At 45.4% G+C, this 24266-nt stretch overlaps 1 protein-coding gene across 2 annotated transcripts in view; it reads right to left on the bottom strand.

Moving 5' to 3' along the window:
* The window catches only part of SUCLG1 (succinate-CoA ligase alpha subunit), a 43859-nt gene that overhangs the window by 760 nt on the left and 18833 nt on the right, over positions 1–24266 (bottom strand). For both annotated transcript variants that reach the window (XM_018568434.1, XM_018568433.1), the window contains exons 5-8: positions 22571–22628; positions 15378–15461; positions 11356–11507; positions 3087–3275 (exon numbers count right to left, since the gene is read on the bottom strand). In XM_018568434.1, the coding sequence (XP_018423936.1) occupies positions 3087–3275; positions 11356–11507; positions 15378–15461; positions 22571–22628 (483 nt within the window). The remainder of the gene's footprint in view (positions 1–3086; positions 3276–11355; positions 11508–15377; positions 15462–22570; positions 22629–24266) is intronic.

Here is a 24266-nt window from a genome sequence, read left to right as displayed (position 1 = left end):
TTGGTGACGGGGGGGGGGGGAGAGGAGAGAGAGAGAGAGTTGAAACAAATGCATCAAAAGCTTTCTGGTACACATAATATATAGAGAGGTGAAGGACGCATGCACTACCCTATACAAGTACTTGGGAATTTGCATTGGAGTTGCAGATTTGGCGCCCGTAACCTTCCGTAAATCACACCTTGCTTAAATTAGCGCACGAGACATCCACAGCATACTATACAAAACCATACAAATTGGCCCTCAATCTGCCCGTCACAAACGGGCTGTTTGGAATCGCAGTGCTCTGCTGCCACCAAGTGCACACAAACGGAACTGCGTGCGATGTTGAACATCATGCAGCACTGCAGTAATGTAAATGTACTGCAAGAGTTCCTCTTTTTAAATAAATAAAAAAAAAACCTAATGAAAAGAAAGCTGTACCAAGCCAAACATCACGGAGCGCTCCTTGTAAAACAATGCACCCCCTTCCAAACAAGTTGTGCACTTGTCTGGTAAGTGTATCGTGCTCCCCCTGATATCTTAGGCACATCAGTCACACCGTGCTTAATTTATCAGTACATTACTCTGAATTTGGATAATTGATGATGAAAGTAAAGCACCCTCTGCCCGACTGGCTGCAGGATTATTAGTATTTAGGACATGTATTCTCATGGCACCACCATATTACTTTTTACCCTCATATTAAGCTATAAAAACATAAGCTTACATTGCTTTAGGTCCTCGGTTCTCAACTGGTTGGTTGTGACCCTGTGTTCAGTGGGTCACCGCGTTCCTTCCATTTATCTAGGCGAGAGGCTTCTCAGCCTCCCCCTAGCGCAGCACTGTCAGTTCTCATGCCAAGCAGCCATTTAAAATATACTGCCCGGTGCAGTGTCAGCTTGAGGTGGGGTGTGGGATATGGCCGTGAGGGAGCTCCTCCATACTGCATTGCTTACAGCTCCCTCATGTGTCCTGTAGAAGTGCCTGGACCCGAGTGCCGTCACATTCTGGCTCCCGGAACCTCTGCAGCCTTGGTTCTCAACTGGTGGGTCGTGACCCAAAAGTGGGTCGCGACCCCATGTTCAGTGGATCGCCATGCACCTTCCACTTTTCTAGGCGAGAGGCTCCTCAGCCTCCCCCTAGCGCAGCACTGTCAGGTTCTTGCACCAAAGCAGCCATTTAAAATATGCTGCCCGGTGTCATGTCAGTTTGAGGTGGGGTGTGGTGGGCTGGGGGTATGGCCGTGAGGGAGCTCCATCCATACGTGCATTGCTTACAGCTCCCTCACATGTCCTATAGAGGTGCCTGGACTGATATGACATCACATTCTGGCTCCTGGCACCTCTACAGGGCATGCACCAATGGATGAAGCTTTGTCACAGCACAGCAGCGCACACTGGACCCCAGGCTGAGGATCCACTCCAGTTCTTGTGAGGTAGAGAGACTGGGTGGATCTTAAAAGGAAAAAAAAAAAAGTACTTTTGTTTGGAGTGTGTATGTGTGGTTGAGAATGTCTGAGTGTGTGAGATTGCGTTTGTGGTTATGTATGTCATGCAGTGTTTTTGAGGGCCCGTTCCTACTAGTGCAGTGCGTTAATCGAGCAGCCGCGTATGATTATCGCACTGTACCACGCAAATCACACCTACTGTGTATTCTGGTGTGGGAGATGCCATTCATTTGATGCGCCTTACGCAGTTCTATCGTCCAAAACGCGGTATCTGCTGGTGTATGTCCAGCTTAATATATTGCTAAACCTGCATTGCATCAGTGCTTTGCCAGAAGGGAGGAATCTTCCAAATGCTCCTCCTGAATACTGTGAAAATAAAGAAGTATTCACCTGCCACCCCGTATACCAGGGGTGGGCAAACTCTGACCCTCCAACTGTGGCGAAACTACAAATCCCACCATGCATCTACCTCTGGGAGTCATGTCTGTGGCGGTCAGACTCTTGCAATACCTCATGTGATTTGTAGTTATTAGGGAGGCGCCGATACCAGTTTTTCGGTATCGAGTACTGATATTTATATTTCGGTACTCGCCAATACCAAGTACCGATACCGCTACTTCTGGTAGCATGGAACCAGCTACCAGGCCAATAAGGAAGCCAGGCAGCGGGTAATGGCCTGCCTCCCAGATTCTTGATTGCCCGGGAAGCTGGCTCGATGCCGATTGGCCGGGAACCCAGATAATCAGCATTGAACCTGATTCCAGGCCATTCAGGAAGCTGGGAGGCAGGTCATTACCCGCTGCCTGGCTTCCTGATTGGCCGGGTAACAGGCTACATGCTGTTTGGCCAGGAAGCTGACTCCATGTTCCTTTGCCGCACGGCCGGTCAGAGGAAATTTGCCTCTGACCGGAAGTGTCGATATCGGGATAAGTATCAGAGCATTTGAGCAAGTACGAGTACTCACCCAAATACTCGGTATCAGCACCGATACTGATAATAGTATCGGTACATAACTAGTAGTTACACCACAGCCGGAGGGCCCGAGTTTGCCCACTTCTACAACTTGACACCGTCTTTTTTTTTTTCTTTACTTCTCCAATACTGAAAGTACTTCATAAGCTGTTATTTTAGGCAGGGTGGGGGTGACCAATATGTCTGTTGGGCTGTAAAATAAGATAACAATCCAGGCGACGATCACCTAGAGGGCCCATTCCAGACAAAATAGGACAATTACACCTTATTAAAGCAAATCAGCTTCTCTGAATGAATGTTTGCGAAGCAGCATGGCAGTAGCCCGTCTCCTGACAGCTGTGTTGTAATAGATATTTTTGCCTTTTGCTTGCCACTGTGCCAAATGCAATTTTAATTCCCCGCAATTACGCTCGGCTCGCGCCGTACATCGCTTTTGATAAGGGCTGAAAGAGGGGAGCCGTGCGGGTCCGCCTGAGTGTGCTTACAGCTTTTAAACAGTCTGCAGGTGAAAGGGAAGGAACAGCGGAAAATATTTCCCGTGCGTTAGCCGCGATTGTCTGCAACAATTAAGAGGAAAACGGCCCGCGGTTTAAACAATCAAAATCCGCTCGACAGCTGCTTAGCATTTTTTGCTCTGCGGTTGGCGTGGCGTAATTTTCAGAGAAGTGGTCACATCTGTGTTCTTTACCTTGTGCATGGTGCTACCCAGCTGGGCAGGAGACATACTGACAACCACTCCGGCTCTCTGCAAAGCCGCAATTTTCTCTTTGGCACCGCCTTTACCACCAGCGATAATGGCCCCGGCGTGTCCCATCCTCCTCCCTGGTGGGGCTGTGAGACCGGCAATGAAAGACACCACCGGCTTCGCATTCGGACCCTGTTGATAATAAAAGTGTTTTTAAAAAGAGGAATACTTTCTATGTTTCAGATATACATGTGCATGAGATCAATATAAAAAGGCATTGCAAAGAAAACTGAAGACACTCCGCTTATTTGGGACTGTACAGTATAGCAACAGCGCAGCAACTATCATTTTGCCTATTGAGGGCAATGACAGAGTCTCTTTAAAGCACGGCCCTTCACCCCAATAACACTCTCCTTTTCTATGTTCCTCCAGGATTAACCCGTGTAAGCCGCATGTCCAAGATGACACAGGGTCAGGGATGTCAACCTCCTCATATCACCGTGTTTGAACCTAGAGATTGGCCATTAGGCTTGAGCACTGGGAAGTGGTCACATGCTCCTCAATAACTGGCAGTGCCAGGAAGTTTGCAATGGCACAACCAAACAACGCGCAAGTTACTGTCACTTGGTGCATTCTGGGCAAAGTGACAGTCTCTTTAGAGCTTGGGGAGGGAGGGATCATGCGAGGTTCATGATATGCCGGATGTCAATAAGATGAGATTTTGAAGCATAAGGTGTGTGGACAACATGTCTCCTATGCATTATTGTGGCTTCATCCACCAGTGGTTCCAGCACCTGATTTCAAAGGGGTATACTGGTATGGTGCGCTATGGAGCTATAGCTATAATCTTTAAAGAACTCCAGAAATTGTTTTTAATTGACCCTTGCAGTGGGGCTACTGGATGCAGCACCCTTTCAGATCCGTACACGTGATTTGGTGGCTCTACAGCTGCTGTAGCGGTTATCTTGCCATTAACCACTTTAGGACCAGGACGATAAAGTGACCCTGTGACCAACATTCAAAAATTGCAATAAAAGCAAAGAAAATGCGAGTATTTTAAAGGCTTACTTGCAGTCTCACATTTTTTTCTTCACATGCAATGTTGCTTTGGAGTTTGTAAGAAAATGTGGCTACTCCTAGAAGAGTTAATTCTCTATCACAGGTGTCAAACACAAGGCCGAAGGACAAATCCGGCCTGCCAAGCCGTTTCATGTGGCCCTTACACCTCTCCTGCAGCTTTACATTTTTAAACCGAAGCCGGCACTGTAAACAGGCGTCGGGCTTCTCAGAAAGGCTGCCAAGGTTTCCAGAATGGTCCCGGCAGCCTTCCTATAAATCGCGGTGCCTGTTTACACCGGCTGAAAATCTCCTCCTTCCTGTGGATGCATGCCGCCTACACCTGCCAAGATCGACTGCAAGCCCTGGTGAGACCGCACAGCCCTCCTGTGACCCCGTACAGCCCAGAATAGATCCCACACAGCCACCTGAGAGTTCACACAGATCACCCGAGAGTTCGCACAGCCCACCATGGAACCTGCAAAGCCACCCAAGAGTCTGCACAGCCCACCATAGAACCTGCACAGCCCCCCATAGAACCTGCACAGCCCCCCATAGAACCTGCACAGCCCCCCATAGAACCTGCACAGCCCCCCATAGAACCTGCACTATTACACTAATTGCCATTTTTTCCACTAGACTTCTACTTTTCACAGCCAGTTATTACTAAAACCAATTGCAGAGGTAATTATTAAATATGATTAAAAAAAAAGTAGATACATGTATATAGTCTTACAGATACAACAGGACATTTGAGGGCAACCATAATGCTGATGCGGCCCGTGATGAAATAGGAGTTTGACGCCCATGCTCTAGCACAACCTTTTTCCTCCATGCACATCATATCCCTCTCCTCGGAGGGTCTTATTACTCCCTCTGCTGGCCCAGCTCCTCCACCCCTCTCCTTTCTACAAATTATTTATATAGCAACCGGGGGAGGAACGAAAGAGTACGATAGAATAGACTACAATAGAGTGTCACATCTGATTTGGCTGACACCACATCCGAGATGGTGGCACTTAGCAGCAGTCTCAGGGCTTTTGAATGTCTACCCAAGGGGGACTTTTACAGGTAAAGAACTTGCATAAAATAAGCTACATGCATATATAAGCTCATGGGAAGATTTGTTTGTTGAAATGAATGACCTAGCGACAGGGTCTCCTGGAGAACCGCCATCTCTCACAAATGGAGCGGACAGACTAAACATTCAGGTGGAATAAGAAGCCGTAATGGAAGTACAATGCATGCCTAGGGCTCGCAGCAGTGTTTTCTCGCTCATAACTAACCAGCACAAGAAGTGGCAGAGAGAAAACACCTACAGATGTCAAGGTTGCGTGTGAAGAAAGAGCACAGCTTGCCAGCTGATGAATGGACCATCGCAAGATTTCTAACCAAACAAATGCTGTGCCTTTTATTTCCCATAAACCTCCACGATGAGGGCCCCCTGCTCCCATGCCAAGATGAAGAGCAGTTTAACATATCAATTTACAGGGTCCCTGACTAAAATAAAATTCAGCTGCCCAGCAAGGAAAAAAAATAAGATATAAATAAAATCCACGATCATAGTTTTGCTGCTAAAGTCGAAGGGCTAATTTCAGCACCTCCAGCATTTAACAAAATACATTTGTCTGGAATTGAATAAGGAAAAAAAAAAAAGGAGAGCAGCTCACTTGTAAATTATTGTGATAAATAAGAAAGCAAGTATAATCGATGTGCAGGCCGGACTGTTTAGCCAGGCGGAGAACAAAACGACAAATCAGGAAACGTTTCAATTATTTATTCATTACTTGCAATACAATAGAGGACGCCGGGCCAATAAACACTTTTTAGCCCGTTATAAAGAACAAATCGATGGCTTGCAACTTCTGCTCCCGCCACAACGTGCAAAATGATCCAAAACTGATAGCAAAAGGGAGCGGATAGAGCGCTATAGCAAATGTGCAGACACAGGATTTCTAAAAAAAAAAAAAAGCTATCCCTTATTTGTCAGTGGAAGACAGAAAGAAGGCTCAGGCCAATCATTGCAACAAGAGAGATCCCTCAGTACAATGTCAACTCTGACAGCACAAAATGTTGCTGTATAATTGGAAGGAATGACTAACATTTGCCCAGGTTAGAACCCTTTAACAATGCTGTCAGTAAAGAAAAATACCGGTCGATTCTGCCAGAAAAATAATAGCATTAGCTTTAAACAAGAAAACTCAGTTGTCAATAGTACAGGTGAAACTGGAATAATTAGAATATCGTGCAAAAGTAATTTCAGTAATTGCTGCAAAAGGGGCCCAAACCAAGTACTGAGTACATATGCATGCTTGTACTTTTCAGAGGTCCGATATTGTTCTATGTACAATCTTTGTTTTATTGATTGCATGTAATAATCTACTTTTTTGAGGTTGTGGATTTGGGGTTCTTGGGGTTTTCATGAGCTGTAAGCCATAATCATCACAATTATGACAAATCACGGCTTGAACTATCTTGCTTTGCATGTAATGAGTCTATCTCATATATTAGTTTCACCTTTTAAGTTGCATTAGTGAAATAAATGAACTTTGCACGATATTCTAATTATTCCAGTTTCACCTGTATGTTTCCTAACAAGGTGCTATGACTGCACCCTAATACTGGATCTTGTGATACTTGGATTAGCTACAGGATTGGCATTGCACTGTGACCTTTCCAATAAAGTGACCCAGTCCTGTACATGTTCTAAAGCTCGGACCAGCGGCAGATTAGTCTGATCCTGCAAGTGTTATAATTTGCTAAATGACTGGTCTGGCAGAGAATGTGTCCATCTAAGAGTTTTGGTGGCCTGACTGTTCCAAGCAATAAGTTGACTGCAGTAGCTGTGAACATCAAGTCAGGTTCCGGCTCCCTAGAGGGTCATAAGGAGCACTGCATTGGAAGAACTTGGTACTGTAGATACTGGATAACTTCTTTGTGATTGAGCACGATAGTGTTCTACCCAGACATAGAGATGTACTATTGCTCTGGTTGCGATGGTAGATTGACTAACCTTGAATGTGCTAATGGTCAAGAATATGAGTGGACTCTGTAAGCTTTGTAAAACTCCATCACACCATAGTCCAGCTCGGTGACCAATGTTAATGTTCATGTTGTAGGTTGAACTCGATGGTCTTTTTTTCAACCTGACCAACTATGTAAGATGATCAAGTCCACTTGATTTCATATTCTAGTGGGTCACAAGTTGGTCAGGTCCAGTGGTGATTTCATGTTCTGGTTGGCCACAATTTGGTCAAGTTCAGTGATGATTTCATGTTATGACTGGCCACAAGTTGGTCACGTCCAGTGATGATTTCATGTTCTGATTGGCCACTAGCTGGTCAAGTCCAGTGATGATTCTAATGGGCTACAAGTCAGTAAAATCCAGTGATTATTTCATGTTCTAATTGGTCAGGTCCAGTGATGATTTAATGTTCTGACTAGGCACAAGCTAGTCAAGTTCAGTGATGATTTCATGTTCCGATTGCCCTCGAGTTGGTCCAGCACTGTAAATTCTCTAATGCCAAGATTGGCTACTAGTTGATCTAGTCCTATGACCATTATGAGAAGTACAGAACATTCTGAAATCAGACAGAATCCTGTAACTAGGCAATGCAAAGGAGTCTAAAAACATTGTAATTTAGTGCACTTTGAGCACCTAGACTGTCTCCTCGCTAAACAGTTTAGCAGCACAAGTACGGCATCTCTAATGATTTCCATTCTCTAGTCAAGATAAGAATCACAAACACGGCTTGCAGTTTAGATGCGGATACTTTAAAGGCACCCCGTTAAAAGCTTAACTGGATTTATGCCTTGGGCTTAGCAGAAATATACTACCGTGCCCTGTGCTCCAAGCTGTAATGGAGTATTTAAACAATCACAGAATAGGGCCAGGCCATCACACCGCCGTATATTTTATTCAGACAAAAGGTGTACTGAAACAGCATTTGCGCTCAGCAGTTTTAAGGCGCGTAAGTCATGGTTTAATGTCGCGTAATAGAAAAGGTACAGCTACACTGTAAAGAGGAACACGGTTTAAAAGTTACCATCGTTAAAGTTGAATATAAGGCTGTATAAAAAGCACAGGACCAAGCAGAGGAGTGCTCGGTATATAAAACCACAGACGCCATCTGCATTACTTGTTTACTCTGTGAAATAAAGCTTCTGATAAAGACGGGCTGCAGTCTGGGGAGCTATTCTCTTGCATTAAGAGGAAAACTCTAGTCAGGAGAAACGTTATCAGTACTCATGTAATGTGCACTTGCCGTTCTTTTCTTTCTTTTTGACTTTCAGCCATCAGAATGTTCCTGATGAGAGCTGAAGACTTGTCTCCAAGAAGGAAGCAGATGGGGAATGATTTAGCTGTAAATAAAAATGCATTGACCGGAACAGCTACCAGGTTGTCTGGAACTCAAAGAAGCAGGTAAATTCCCGAGATCGGAGTCACTTCCTGCTACAGGCAAGAATCCTAAAGCTGGCCATATACCTATATATTTCTTTCCATCAGCCCATGCTCAGATGGAAAAAGTGGATGGAGGAATCTCCCACTGGGCCAAGCTTCGGTATCTTGCTAGTCGGCCCCTCTTGCTAGTTGGCTCTTAAAACACCAGAACAATGCCTGCGTCTAATCAGAATGTTCCGGTATTTTGACAGCCAGTGGGGCCGACTAGCACGATACTAAAGCTTGGCCCATCGGGAGATTCCTTCATCTGCAAAGTTTAGCTTAGATGGAGGAATCTGTTGCAGTTTTTCCATCTGACCATAGAAAATCTGCAGGTGTCTGGCCAGCTTCACAGGAAGATTTGGCCAGTGTGGCTGCCCGAAGGCTGTCAAATGCAGATGGTGGTAAAATGAGTTGGTATGGCTCATGAGCAGGACCATCTTAAAAGGGATACACATTTTTTTCTAACGTGTACCATCCTTTTATGATGATATTTGGTCATGTTTCCCCCATACCAATGCCCAGCTAACCATTTATTTTTATCTTTTGCTTTTAACAAAAGCTTGAAAATTTGCCTTTAAAAAGTTGGCACTAAAATCCCTAGCATTGGCTGACGTCCTACACTGAGGAGAGCAGCGACGTCACTCCCCCAATGCGTGTCCGTGCTCAGGCCTAGTGATTGGATGTTAGAGCCATGCACTGTCACATAGGAGGAAGCCACCCCATACCTGAAAGCAATGAGTGCTGGAGCTGGCTACGTTGTAGGCAGGAGCGGTGAGGTAACACGGGGAGGGTGAGGAGCATCAAGGGTTTGAGGAGGACTTTACAAAAACACTGTCACTTCGTTCTAAATGGGCAAGGTGACAGCAGGGCTGTAGCTACCATGGGGCGAGTGAGCCACTCGCCTCAAGCGCAGCTGAGAGGGGGCGTAGCAAAGGCCAGTCTCTGTTGCCATGGTGAGCACAGGGCGGCATTGGCAACAGGGGCACCAGGCAGCCAAAACAGCCGCGGCTCGGCAGGGAGAAGAGGAGCGGCACAGGCTTCAGCTTCTCCTCGGAACCCCGCTGCTGTCCCCCACCTGCATGGGCAGAGGACTCTGTGTCCTCAATCTCTTTTTCTATTTCAAAAGAGAAATGTCAGGGATCTGTTTAGACCCCTAATATTTCCCCAAATTCCCCGGAAACTAAAAATGTTTTCATAAAATGTCACAACGCACACGTCTGCCTTGGGCGCAAAAGGAGCTAGCTACGGCTCTGGGTGACAGTGTCTCTTTAAATGGAAGTCCCATTGTTCCACCACAGAAACAAAAATATGACCACCATTACCCCTTATACCCCTTACTTACAAATGGAATTACATCACTTTTTTTTTTTTAGTAAAATTATATTTTCAGAAATGTTAGCGAGAATAAAAAAAATTTTAAAAAAAATTTGATTTTCCTGCGCTTAGTGTGCTCCTCGACCTTGTTTAGCTGTGTGGATTCAGAAGGAATAGTCTTGATTTGATCAGTTTGAGACGTTTCTGAGTTACTTCGCAGATGGATCTGAACTAGAGCTGATCTCTTCCTGACCTGCATTTGATTTCAAATTCTGTATTAAGCTGTTTTTTAAGCTGGGGAGAAATTAAAAATGGAGGAGAACTATGGGGTTCAGGCTTTTCCCCATAGTTCTCCTTAGGGTAACGGGAGGACACAAACTAGCATCCTCCCGTCACCCTAGGCTCAGTATACCGCGAGCTGTAGCTCGCGGTATACTGAGATGCCGCATTCACGGCAGAGAGCCGTGACAGGATCGAGAGGTGAGCAAAAGCCGGTATGTGTTCGCTCACCTCCCGATCTACTGAGCCGACCTGTGACAGTTTCATTGTCACAGGTCGGCTAGAACTATGAGGTGAGTGAAAAGCACTCACCTCATAGTTCTCCTTTAAGCTGTGAGCTACATGGTGTATGCGTGACATCCAAGATGGTTTGCGGTTTTATGATGATTTCTCTGAGGTAACCATAAACACAAGTGAACAGATCCAAAAGATTAGAGCAAAGTTAGGAAACATAAATCAGGAGGGAAAAAGGTCATGAAAAGCTGAGCTTGGGCTTTAAATCGGTCTAGATTTACATACAAGTCCTACGAAGACAATGACACATGAAAATCCATAGCTCATCAGTAGATTGCACTCATGGCTAGGGATGAACCGAAATTTCGGCCGCCAAAACATATGAGCCAAAAATGGCACTTCAGGCAAAATGCCGAACGTGCCATCATTCAGCCGAAGTAACGGTGAACCCCTGGTTTCTCTCCTCCCCACAGGCCGCTGCACTCTGTCCCCTCTGACACAGCGCAGAGTCCAGTCGGGAGGAGAGAAACGGTCACAGGATTCTGTGACAGATTAGAAGAGCGGCGGTGTGGGGATGGAGACAGCTGTCACAGGAGGCTGAGCTCGCCTACCCGCACAGCCTCCTGTGACAGCGAATCAGGAAGGAGAGTGCGTACAAGTAGTCAGTGATCGCTGACTGCTTGTAAATAATTGGAGGACAGAGTATGCTTACTGTATCCCCAATTATGTATCCCCAATTATGAATGAATGGGAAGTGATATACAATCACTTCCTGTTTATTCAAGACTGTGGACATAGTAAACATACTCCATGTCCTCCTGTTATCAATGAACAGCAACACTCAGTGTAGAGGATTTATGTTCATTCATAACAGGGTTACTCATGGCTACACACATAGGAAGAACCACAGCAATAAGTTATCTGGAACAGAACATGCAGACTTACAGAATTGTGCTCCTTCAAGTAGTTAGCAGCATTTTCCTCAGCACTGCCTCCGATCTCCCCAATCAGAATGATACCTTCTGTCTTCGGATCATTCAAGAAGACCTCCAAACAGTCTATGAAGTTTGTACCGTTGAACGGATCTCCTCCAATGCCTTCAGGAGCGGAGAGTGAAAACCTCAGTAATGGATTGTTCCTTTACATAAATTCTCAAACCAATGATGTTACCGCACAACTAAAGTGTGTTCAAAGTTCACATAAACACTTCAAAAAACTATGGGGGCTCTTTATAAAAAAAAAAAAAAAAAAAAAACAACAACTTGCATAGCTATTGGTGCAGCACAACTGCGTGTACATTTGTTCTGTGTGAATCCACCAGCTGTCGTTAGACAGAATCCAACGTTCTTGGGCATTTTTCTCTTCTGTTCGAATGTTCTAATGGGCAGTAGTAAACAGGTTCCTTCATAGAGTGAATTGAGAAAATACCACATTAGGTCCCTTTCACACTATCCACGAACGCATACCCTCCTGATCGGAGCAGTACTAATAGGATATCACCACTGTGGCATCCATGCCAGTCCAGTTTTCTCCATCTTGGAGGTACAAAAACCCTTGAGGAAGTTTTTTCCTTATCATGAGGAAAAAAGAAAAAACATAAAATGATTGCACCCCATGTGGTTCTATGGGGAATCAGATGTAAATGGACTTCCAATTACATCAGGTTACACTGATCCGGCACAATCAGGTCCAGCGAAACGGACTACTGTTCTGCTTATTTTTCCAGACCTGGCTGGAGCTGGGGGCAACCGGATGTAAACAGACACCCGTCCGTTTAGATCTGGCTGCCCATAGACCCAAAGTGCCCATACACCTTACAATTATCTGCAGATTTGCTGTGGTCAGATAGAAAAAGTGCAACAGATTGGCCCAGAGGTTCCTCCATCCACACAGTTAAGTGTGGATGGAGGAATCTGTTGCACCTTTTCAATCTGACCATAGAAAATCTGCAGATAATTGTAAGGTGTATGGCCAGCTTTAAGGTGCCCATACACTGTACGATTCTCGTACGAGAATCGCGGGAAATCCCGCGATCGTACGAGAATCGTACAGTGTATGGAAGGCGTGCGACCGTACAGTAGAAACGGTCGCAGGCCTTCCATACACTGTACGAACAAGCAGGCTGGAAAACCCGCTGGGAATCGTACGATTCTCGGCGAGTGAGTGGCCTGCTGGTTCGACAACTGACGAACTGCCCGTTTGCCGTCCTTGCAAGCCCGCCCCTCATTGCAGTCATCGCAAGTACGATCTGCCTGTCCAAGATGGGCAGATTGTACGTTTTTTTTTAAGTACTTTACAACCATCGCAAGACTAAGGTCTTGCGATGGTTGTAAAGTGTATGGCCACCTTTACATTGGGTATAAGGGTGATTTTTCTAGGCCAGCCCAAACAGACCGCCCGTCTGAAAGGGCTTTATGGCCAACAGATGGACCAGAGGATCACAGGAAATAAATGCATCTTAGTAATACAAGGGGCAGTATAACAGTTCAAAAGGCTGGGGGGAATTAGCAAGCAAATCTAACCTTTGTTACTATGAGGTTTTCCCATAGTAGCAATGGTTACATACATTTGCTAATTCTATCTTTTAAGTGATCTGCACTGTCAAATGGAAAGTGTAAATCACTGTACTGTGCTCATGCGCAAACTCAAGGGCAAGAATGAGCACAGTAAAAAAAAGAAGTTTTAAAACATTGTCAGACCCTGAGAGGGCTGTTGTCTGCCTGTGTATGAAAATTGGACAGACAAGTAGTTAAAAGGAGAACTATGAGGTGAATGCTTTTCACTCACCTCATAGTTCTAGCCGACCTGTGACAATGAGACTGTCACAAGTCGCCTCAGTAGATCGGGAGGTGAGCGAACACATACCGGCGTTCGCTCACCTCTCGATCCTGTCACAGCTCTCTAACGTGACAGGCGAGGGGCTGGATTCCCCCCTCCACGCTCGGATGCTCCAGCGCTGACTGGCGGAATGGATGGGGAGGGGGCTGGTACAGCTGGTTCTGCCTCTAGATAGGCAGAGCCAGCTGTCAGTCACGCAGCTGGGCAGATCCAGACACAATTGTCGGGATCCGCTTCAGCTGCGGCGTCTCAGTATACCGCGAGCAGCAGCTCGCGGTATACTGAGCCTAGGGTGACGGGAGGACGCCAGTTTGTGTATCTACTTCCAGGAGGAATAGGCAATAATACGGTCATGGGGGGCCTGCTGAGTTAATGTTAAAGACACACACACACACACACACACACCAATTTACATTGCCTGTCCAAAAAAAAACCTCACCACCTTGATGTAGCTAAACAAATAGGTCAGAGCCTTCTGTTGGATAATAGGTCTAGGTCAGGGGTCAGCAACCTGCGGCTCCGGAGCCGCATGTGGCTCTTTCATCCCCCTGCTCCAGCTCCCTGTCCAGGGGGAGATCGGCATCGCAGATGGTATTTCCAGAACTGATCTGCCCTGGAACAGCTGTTCGGTCCTGAAATGTCACTTCTATCCGACTTTGTGAGTGCAGTGGAATGTGAGATCGCACTCAGAGTCGGATAGAAGTGACACTTCAGGACCGAACAGCTGTTCCAGGGCAGATCAGTTCTCCTGGACATACCATTTGCGATGCTGATGTGTCCTGGAACAGCTGACAAAGCGTTGGAATGCTTGACCTATCGGTGGTCACACATTCCACCGCCAAAAAACTGGGCGTGATTACATTGAACTGTGTGACCATGTCACCGGTCACACATTGTAACGTAGTCACAAACTTTGATAGAACACCGCCATCAGGAGGGGTACGGCCAGTACCCATGTGAGGAGTCTGGGCAGCCTGGGGGGCCTCTTACATGGCAGAGGTGACAGGGGAGGGGGTGGAGGAGGACAGACCCCAGCAGCAGCTGGTAAAAGGAGTTGGGAGGAGGTACAGGGAAAGGGACCCCGGGTGACCAGCCCACCTGAGTCCCTGCAGAGCCCACCATAGAGAGTCTCAGATGGGCTGTGCAGGGTCAATATCAGGTGGGCTCTGCAGGGTCTCAGAGTCCAGTGCGTTACTAAGCCCTGAGTCCAGTGCGTTACTAAGCCCAGAGTCCAGTGCATTACTAAGCCCACATATACATGCTATACAGAGCATAAAAGGTAAAAAACGCTATATGACATCTTATCTTCATTTTAGATGTCAAAAGGGTTTTGTGGCTCCCGGTGCTTTCTTTTGTGTGGGGAAACCGGTCCAAATGGCTCTTTGAGTGTTCCAAGGTTGCTGACCCCTGGTCTAGGTTCAGCAATGTTATGTCGCCAAAAAATGAGGTCAGGTGTCTACCTGAATATACATAATGACCAGGTTTTTTGATCAATTGATTTTTCTTCCCTGATGGCACATTGGGCATATTCCAAGATGCCAATGCCGGCATTCATCGGGCTCAGATTGTGAAAGAGTGGTCCAGGGAACACGAGACATCATTTCCATCACAGAGTCCAGACCTTAACCCCATTGAGAATCTTTGGGATGTGCTTAAGACTTTACGACTCTCTCATCATCACTACAAGATCTTGGTGAAAAATGAATGCAACTCTGGATGGAAATACATGTTGTGATATTGCATAAGCTTATGGAAAAAATGTTTTTAAAAAAAAGACACGGTGAATGTGTGCCGTAATCAAAGCTACAGGCGGTCCAACAAAAAATTAGCGTTGTGTGTTTTTTTTTTTGGATAGGCAGTGGGTATAAAAAAAAAATAAAAAATAAAATTTAGAATACAAATAACATAATTAAAAAAAAAGTATAAAAATGATTATCCCCATAGCTCCACTTTAAAAATCTATTCTTCTGTTACTAAATGAAAAAAGATAATAAACTGCAATGGATTCTCCTGTATTTTCTTGGAGTCTTCAGAGCCTCTATTTTTTTTTTTTACAATGGAACAAAAAAGTGTCTGTCTGTACACATGTACACACTCTCTTACATCTGACAGAGCAAACAAAGCCTTACCAACACACAGCGACTGCCCCAATCCAACCTGCGTCGTCTGATGCACAGCTTCATACGTCAGAGTTCCTGATCTTGACACGATACCTGCAGAATACACACACGCTTCTTTGAACATCATGTAACAGGAGTGTCATGTTTATTTCAGCAGCACACCGATGAAAACTGCAAACTGCGCACACATTAACATTTCGAGAAAGCGAGGCAAACAGGGAACGGCTCCTCAACGCTGTGGATAGAGATCGGTTTTACTTCAGGTCTGGGATTAGAAGAAACCGCCGCAGTGTTCCCGGATATCACAATACTGTGACCTCCACCAGCCAGACAGAAGCAGCAATTGTGTGGGAAGGATTTTTTTTCTTCACTACCATTACATAATTAGCGATATCATTTGCTGTGCATGTCTATTTTGTGCACAAAGCATTACAGCTAATTGAGGAGCTGAAAGGGAACAGGAAAAAAGAAAGCTTCCGTCCAATAGAACATTCAACTTAACTGCAGTGGAGTTCTCAATGCAGAGCTGTTCTTATAGAATAGTTATGAGCTATGTGAAGAGGTTATGATGTGCAGCTCAGTACTCAAAGTGCGTTACTCCCACCTAGCAGTAGAAAAGGGGAACTGAAAAGAAACCAAGGGCCTATTCACATCTTTACGCTTCAGTGCCCTTTACCATGAGGCAAACCTCAATCTAAACTGCATAGAATTCATGTTCTACTGTCTTCAATGGGGTATTCTTGAACTCTGCAGTTTGGGAAATGCATTTAAAAAGAAAAATCCTGCATGCTGTAGAATCCACGTGGTTCCCTGCAACAGCATCTTCGCTGTAGAATCCACATGGTTCCCAGCAACAGCACCTTCGCTGTAGAATCCACATGGTTCCCAGCAACAGCACCATTGCTGCAGAATCCACCTGGTTTCCAGCAACAGCACCTTCACTGTAGAATCCACCTGGTTTCCAGCAACAGCACCATTGCTGCAGAATCCACATGGCCTCCAGCAACAGCACCTTCACTGTAGAATCCACATGGTTTCCAGCAACATCGCTGAAGAATCCACATGGTTTCCAGCAACAGCACCTTCGCTGTAGAATCCACGTGGTTCCCAGCAACAGCACCATCGCTGTAGAATCCACATGGTTTCCAGCAACAGCACCATCGCTGTAGAATCCACATGGTTTCCAGCAAAAGCACCTTCACTGTAGAATCCACGTGGTTTCCAGCAACATCGCTGAAGAATCCACATGGTTTCCAGCAACAGGACCTTCGCTGTAGAATCCACGTGGTTTCCAGCAAAAGCACCAGCGCTGCAGAATCCACATGGCCTCCAGCAACATCGCTGAAGAATCCACATGGTTTCCAGCAACAGGACCTTCGCTGTAGAATCCACGTGGTTTCCAGCAAAAGCACCAGCGCTGCAGAATCCACATGGCCTCCAGCAACATCGCTGAAGAATCCACATGGTTTTCAGCAACATCACCTTCGCTGTAGAATCCACGTGGTTCCCAGCAACAGCACCATCGCTGTAGAATCCACATGGTTTCCAGCAACAGCACCATCGCTGTAGAATCCACATGGTTTCCAGCAACATCGCTGCAGAATCCACATGGCCTCCAGCAACAGCACCATCGCTGCAGAATCCACATGGCCTCCAGCAACAGCACCTTCACAGTAGAATCCACATTGCCTCCAGCAACAGCACCTTCGCTGTAGAATCCACGTGGTTCCCAGCAACAGCACCATCGCTGTAGAATCCACATGGTTTCCAGCAACATCGCTGAAGAATCCACATGGTTTCCAGCAACAGCACCTTCACTGTAGAATCCACATGGTTTCCAGCAACAGCACCATCGCTGAAGAATCCACATGGTTTCCAGCAACAGCACCTTCACTGTAGAATCCACATGGTTTCCAGCAACAGCACCATCGCTGAAGAATCCACATGGTTTCCAGCAACAGCAACATCGCTGAAGAATCCACATGGTTTCCAGCAACAGCACCTTCACTGTAGAATCCACATGGTTTCCAGCAACAGCACCATCGCTGTAGAATCCACATGGCCTCCAGCAACAGCACCTTCACTGTAGAATCCACATGGTTTCCAGCAACATCGCTGCAGAATCCACATGGTTTCCAGCAACATCGCTGAAGAATCCACATGGTTTCCAGCAACAGCACCTTCACTGTAGAATCCACATGGTTTCCAGCAACAGCACCATCGCTGTAGAATCCACGTGGCCTCCAGCAACAGCACCTTCACTGTAGAATCCACATGGTTTCCAGCAACAGCACCTTCACTATAGAATCCACATGGTTTCCAGCAACATCGCTGAAGAATCCACATGGTTTCCAGCAACAGCACCTTCACTGTAGCATCCACATGGTTTCCAGCAACATCGCTGTAGAATCCACATGGTTTCCAGCAACAGCACCATCACTGTAGAATCCACATGGTTTCCAGCAACATCACCATCGCTGTAGAATCCACGTGGTTTCCAGCAACATCGCTGTAGAATCCACGTGGCCTCCAGCAACAGCACCTTCGCTGTAGAATCCACATGGTTTCAAGCAACAGCACCATCGCTGTAGAATCCACGTGGCCTCCAGCAACAGCACCTTCACTGTAGAATCCACATGGTTTCCAGCAACATCGCTGAAGAATCCACATGGTTTCCAGCAACAGCACCTTCACTGTAGAATCCACATGGTTTCCAGCAACAGCACCATCGCTGAAGAATCCACATGGTTTCCAGCAACTTCACTGTAGAATCCACATGGTTTCCAGCAACATCGCTGAAGAATACACATGGTTTCCAGCAACAGCACCTTCACTGTAGAATCCACATGGTTTCCAGCAACAGCACCATCGCTGTAGAATCCACATGACAGTGTGTGGCTCTTGCTGTGACAGCTGTCTACACTCAGCCTCCTGAAACCTTCTCTCCTTCCGGTGGTTGCCGGTTTCTGTCCCCTCAGATCCCTTCTGCCTCTGGCAACATGGGCAGGAAAGAGCGGGGGGGGGGGCACAGACAGACAGGATACAGACCGGCGTCTGGTAGCAAAATGTTTAAAAAGGAGCAAAAATCATAAGTTGGTTAAAAAAAATACAAGATTTGGAAAATAAAAAACCCCCAAAAAAATGCCCAGTTTTTTTTCCCTTTTACTATTTTAATCCCGTTACTCTGCACTAAACATATTCGCCTAGGACATTTTACAATACCTTTTCATTTATTCAGCTCCAAATTTAAGGAAAGGCAGAGACGCTGCCATTAAACTTGGGCTTTATGAGCGCACAAAAAAATATATCTACAAAATGTAATTGAATTCCTATTTGATTTTTCAATTTTCAGTTTATGGGTACTATTCTGAGCACAGAGATGCGCTGAATACTAATAATCCCGGCGTCCGCACACCCGCGCTTCACTTTCCACGCAGGTATAAAAGCCGTGAGAAAAAAAAAAAAGCGGCGCTAGAACAAAACCTCATTATCATCTTCCTGAACTAAAAAGCTTTTGTCAAGGGCTCTTCTCAGCCACTTGTTTTATTATGTTGATACCAGAAGTTATTTTAGTGAAAAAAAAGTACACAAGCGAGAGAGATCGGGGCTTTCCGGTAATAAATCATCAGTTTTGTGTGATTTTATTTATTTAAAGCAAACCTGTAACAAAAAGCAAGAAAAAAAAAAGGCCACAAAAAAAAAAAAAAAATCAAGTTAAAAGAGATAGCCGCCAGATCTGAAGTGTATATAAACCCAAAACATCATATTTACCTACATCCTCTTACCCTTTACATCAGGGGGAGGCAAACTCCAGCCCTCCGACTGTGGTGAACCTACAAATCCCATCATGCATCTGGAAGTCATGCCTGTGGCTATCGGGAGTCTTGCAATGCCTCATGGGACACATCATTGCACCACAGCTGGAGTGCTGTAGTTTGCCTACCCCTTCTCTACAGTCAAAGTACCATCTTGGCCATTTGAGGGATTGATAGTTCGGTTGAGAGCTGAACCACACACTGGCAAGCTTGACTGTTGGCGTGCCTTGGAAGTAACTGTTTTGGGAGACAGTTAACTTCCAGCGGGTTCACGTAAATGTACGTCATCCGCTGGAAGTGGTTATACCAGGATTAGGCACCCTCGGCTTTCCAGCTGTGCTGTAAGTACAAATCCCATCATGCTTCTGCCTCTGGGAGTCATGCCTGTGGCTTGCAATGCCTTATGGGATTTGTAGTTTCAGCACAGCTGGAGGGCAAAGTTTGCCTACCCCTGGGTTATACCAAGAAAACGACTGCTGCTGCACCTGTGTTCTTGGTATGGTTTTATACAGCTGGAGATTGCCGTTTAAATACAAGCGATTTGACGTCTGTACATGCGCAGGACCAATGTACGGGGCGGAGGGGGGACAGTGGAGCCCGGGACTGGCGTGGAGGGTCTCCCCTGATAGATCGGAGGAGAGATCAGGTCGGCACCAATACTGATACTAGTATAGGTATCGGTGCATCTCTGATCTCTACATCATCATGATTGATACAAGGAGAAACGCTCCAATCCATTCAAGTTAGTGGAATTTTGTGGGGTCATAATATGGAGAAGGGTGTTAAGTTGTGCAGTGCTGTTGCTCTGGTATAAATGTTAGAGGCGGGGGGGACTCATAAGTCAGATATATTTAGCCCAGGAAGGGTTACTTAGCCAAAACAGCACGGTGACCATAGAAGATTAATTTATAGGCACACAGTGCTCAGAGTTCTTTTTTTTCATATCCAGCCAACAAGCGATAATTCTTCTACTAGAACAGTAACTGGATGAAAAAAAAAAAAAAAAAAATCACTTTGGCTAGAAGAGATGGACTATTCCCAGAATGCATCTGTTCATCTCCAGTCACCCAAAAGGGAACATATGTCAGGAACCTGCTACGTTCTCGCTGTCCCTTCAGGCAGATGATGGCCCGGCTTTGTAAAACACGGCACTGGCCCAAAAAATGGATGTCAGCTGTAATATTATTTTATAAGATGACCCGTTCAGTGCGTGGCTGTACGGTAAATACCTTGCTTCCTAAACGACGACCATTGCTCTTCTTTATACCCTTTGTACTGCCGAAGGAAAAAAATTGGGAGGAGAAGGAGCGACGGCTCCAGCAGAGACACAATATCATCTCATAAAAAGGACCTTTCCGGCTGATGAAGAACCTGAGCGTATTCAGAGCTACTCTGGAAGCAATAAATACAATGCGGCTCCATCGCCCCAGAAATATTTCATCCAGCAGGGGTTTAAATAGGTTTAATATTTTTTGATAGAGATTCTCTCTATCTATATACACACACACACAGATATATATGTATAGATCTATAGCGAATATATATGTATAGATATAGATCTATAGCGAATATTATATATATATATATATAGCTTGAAAAATTTGACGGTGTCTCACCAGTCAGTAAAAAATGTCACCAGTCAGCATGACCGGACTATAGCCTTGCAATTTATGTTAACAAATTTTAACAGGGCTACCCATGCACTGTAAGGGTTAAGTGCTAATTTTTGTCTAGGGAGCTAAAATAAAGTTATACTCGCCTGAACCACAATCTCGGCTGGCTCCTACACCGCTCCCTTCACTGCAGCCATGGCATGTCCCTCGGCGTCCTCACGTCCTATACACTGTCTATAGAACATGATGACTCTGGGACCTCAGACTGCTGGAGCGGTGGGGGAGCGAGTTCAAGGGAGCAATCTAAGAGCAAGCCGGCTTGGAGGATTGGGTGAGCACAACTTTGTTTTTTAGCTCCCTAGGCAAAACGAGGACTTAAAGGAGAATATGTATGTATGTATGTATGTATGTATGTATGTATGTATGTATGAATGTATGTATGTATGTATGTATGTATGTATGTATGTATGTATGTATGTATCTCTATATATATATATATCTACATCTAGATATCTAATTATATACACACACACACAAATGTGATTTACACAACTCCACCTCTCAACATTTGCGTTGAAGTTTAACCCCGTCGTGGCGGAAAACGTACACTGCCACTGTGTGCCCAAATGACTGATCATGTACACTACGTGAACATCTATTTCGGGTTGCTGTAATGGCGGTAACTGCTGATGACCGCAGTGTTAAACCCCCTTCCCATCCAGGCCATTTTTCAGTGTTCAGCGCTGCGGTATTTTGACTGACATTTATTCCGTCATGCATCGTTGTACTGAAATTAATTTGATACCATTTTTTGGGGACACATGGAGCTTTCTTTTGGTGGTATTTAATCACCACTGCGGTTTTAATTTTTTACTATATTAAAAAGGAAAAATTAACAAAATTAAAAAAAAAGTTTTCCCCATGTTATAAAACATTTATTACTTGTGGTAAAATTAGGTACCTCGGCTTATATTCGGGACGGCTTATACTCGAGTATATACGGTAACCAATTTTTCGGTAAAATATAAAAGACGGGGTCACGTTGGGTTAAATAGACACCAAACATGTCAAGCCTTAAAATAGAGCCGCCCAAACCGCTTGTCTAACAGCCGTTATTGGAGACTAGGATCAGTGTGCTCTGCTCGGGGGCGCACGCAAGCAGAGAGAAAAAAAAGCCGTATATTTACGGCGCACCGCTGGAGGGAGCTTGCCGTCCATCCAGTGGCGTCACAAGTGGGGTGCGGCCCACACCCGGGGACACCATTGGAGCGGTGACACCAAAATGACAGTCATTTTGGTGTCACCCCCTCTCTGAAAAGTCAGGCGCTCGGTCATGGACCAAACGCCTGACACTATCAGGAGAGAGGAGGGGACCCGGCGGCATACCTTATTCCACCGGGTGACTGTCCCCTCCTCTCTCTGCCGGCCTCCATCACCAAGATGGCCGCCAGCAGGTATCAGAATACTGCCGCATGCGCAGTGACACTAGGTTACCGCTCCGGGTGTCACCCAGCCTCGGGACGCCCCTGCGTCCGTCTATTTATTTACAAAGGGTGGACGGCAAGTAGTTAAGTAATGACAAAGTTGTCAACAAATAAACAGGAGCCTTGTGGAATTTCTCTGGTCCATAAGGGGTATTAAGGTACGAGAGTGGACGAGATTAAACCCTTTACAATATCCAGTAGCAGAGTACAGATGCTTATCACCACCCATCAAATACAACAATCCTGATCCATTCAGATTTTTCTATAGTGTTCTGACTGTATTTACTTACCGATTCTTCCTTTCTTGTGGATGTGTCCGGGCATGATGCCAATCTTACATTCACCAGGCTAGAGAGATCATTGATAAGATACAATTAAGAAAAGTTCAGTAACATCCATTTATCTGTAAATAACATTAAACTGGCACTAAACTCAGGAGTTAAAATCATATAAATGCATTCAAGTACCCCATCAACAAAAATGTATCTTATTTGTGTATCACTCCGCTGTAGAGCCTCAAATACTCTCTGAATTGGTGCTGGCACTGCTCTTCCTTCTGGAGGGTGGCTACTTTTGTTCCCCATGGTCCCTGTGTGTGTTGTAAAGCAGTCGTCGCTCCAAGCTCGCTCCCGTGATGGACTACAGTCTCATGTTTAGTTTAATATATTGTAATGAGATTGTAGTCCATCAGGGGAGCGAGCTTGGAGCAGTGGCTACTTTACAACACACAGGGACCATGGGTAACAGAAGTAGCCATTCTCCAGAAGGAAGGACAGTGTCAGCACCAATTCAGAGATGATTTGAGGATCTACAGCCGAGTGATCACAAATAAGATACATGTTTGTTAATAGTTAAGGCACTCCAATATATTTATATGAGTTTAGTGTCACTTTGATGTGCACCTGTAATTCCAAAGTGAGGCATATTCAAATTATGCTTTAAATTCAGCTGTTTACAGGGTTGACCTCCTTTTCAGTATAAATCAAATGTTTTGTCAGATATTGAGCCTCAAGAGTCTACCCCGATCTAATATGCATGCTCTCCATAAGGCAACGTCTTGACATCTACCTGATGCCGAACAGATGAGAGCACAATGATGGAACGGCGTCATAAGTCACAATGCCCTCACATGCTGATCCCACCAGAAATGAACATCGGGGCTCCTGAGCACATAATAGGAAAACAACACTCGGCCAGGACAGCAAACTATGTACACATGGGTAGGAATTCACTGGTACAATATGAGGGCAGATCATTGAGGGCGTTCCTGGTAGAAGAGGCCTGCCCTGAAAAGAGATGACACCAGCATCTGAGGAACAACATGCTGCATTGAAAATAGGTGTGTGTAGAACAATGAACACACAATTTGGGGATTGTGGAGATTTTCTTAAAGTGACCCAGTCCCAATACAAAAATGCCAGAGGGCATACTGGTAAAAAAAAAAAAATGTAAAAGTAGATTTCTGAACTCCGTACTGAACCTAAGAAACCACCCCCCAAAGTCCAAGAGGAAACTGACACTTCCCGTCTGGTAAAACATCAGCAGGGCTGTAGGAGGGGGGAAACCTCTCTAACGGAGCCCCAAATAGCAGTTATAAACATGACAGGGGTTCTAATCATTCTCCACTCTATCCATAACTAGAAGAAAGTTTTGGTTGGGTGTACAATTTAAAGCTGAGCTCCGGGGAGATGTCAAAACTACACTTGCAGTGAGGCTCTACCTGCATTGCAAGAGTTAAATGCTTGTTTTCATAAAGGGGAACAATAAAAAGTTTTACTTAACTTATCCCTCAAGCCCCATTGCAAGGGTAGTGGTAACATTTCCCTGGAGTTAAAGGAGATCTAGGAGGTGAGTGATTTCCACTCACTCATAGTTAGAGCCAACCTATGACAAAAGAAGCTGTCACAGGTCGGCTCTATTAGTCAGGAAGGGAGCAGAAACATGCACAATCTGCTCACTTCCCGAATGTCTCCCTGCAGTGAGTGG

The sequence above is a fragment of the Nanorana parkeri genome, unplaced genomic scaffold (genome assembly GCF_000935625.1).
Source record: "Nanorana parkeri isolate BGI_ZX_2015 unplaced genomic scaffold, ASM93562v1 scaffold1187, whole genome shotgun sequence".
NCBI lineage: Eukaryota > Metazoa > Chordata > Amphibia > Anura > Dicroglossidae > Nanorana > Nanorana parkeri.
The sequence above is the reverse complement of the archived record's forward strand: the minus strand, read 5'-3'. Positions and strand labels throughout refer to the sequence as shown.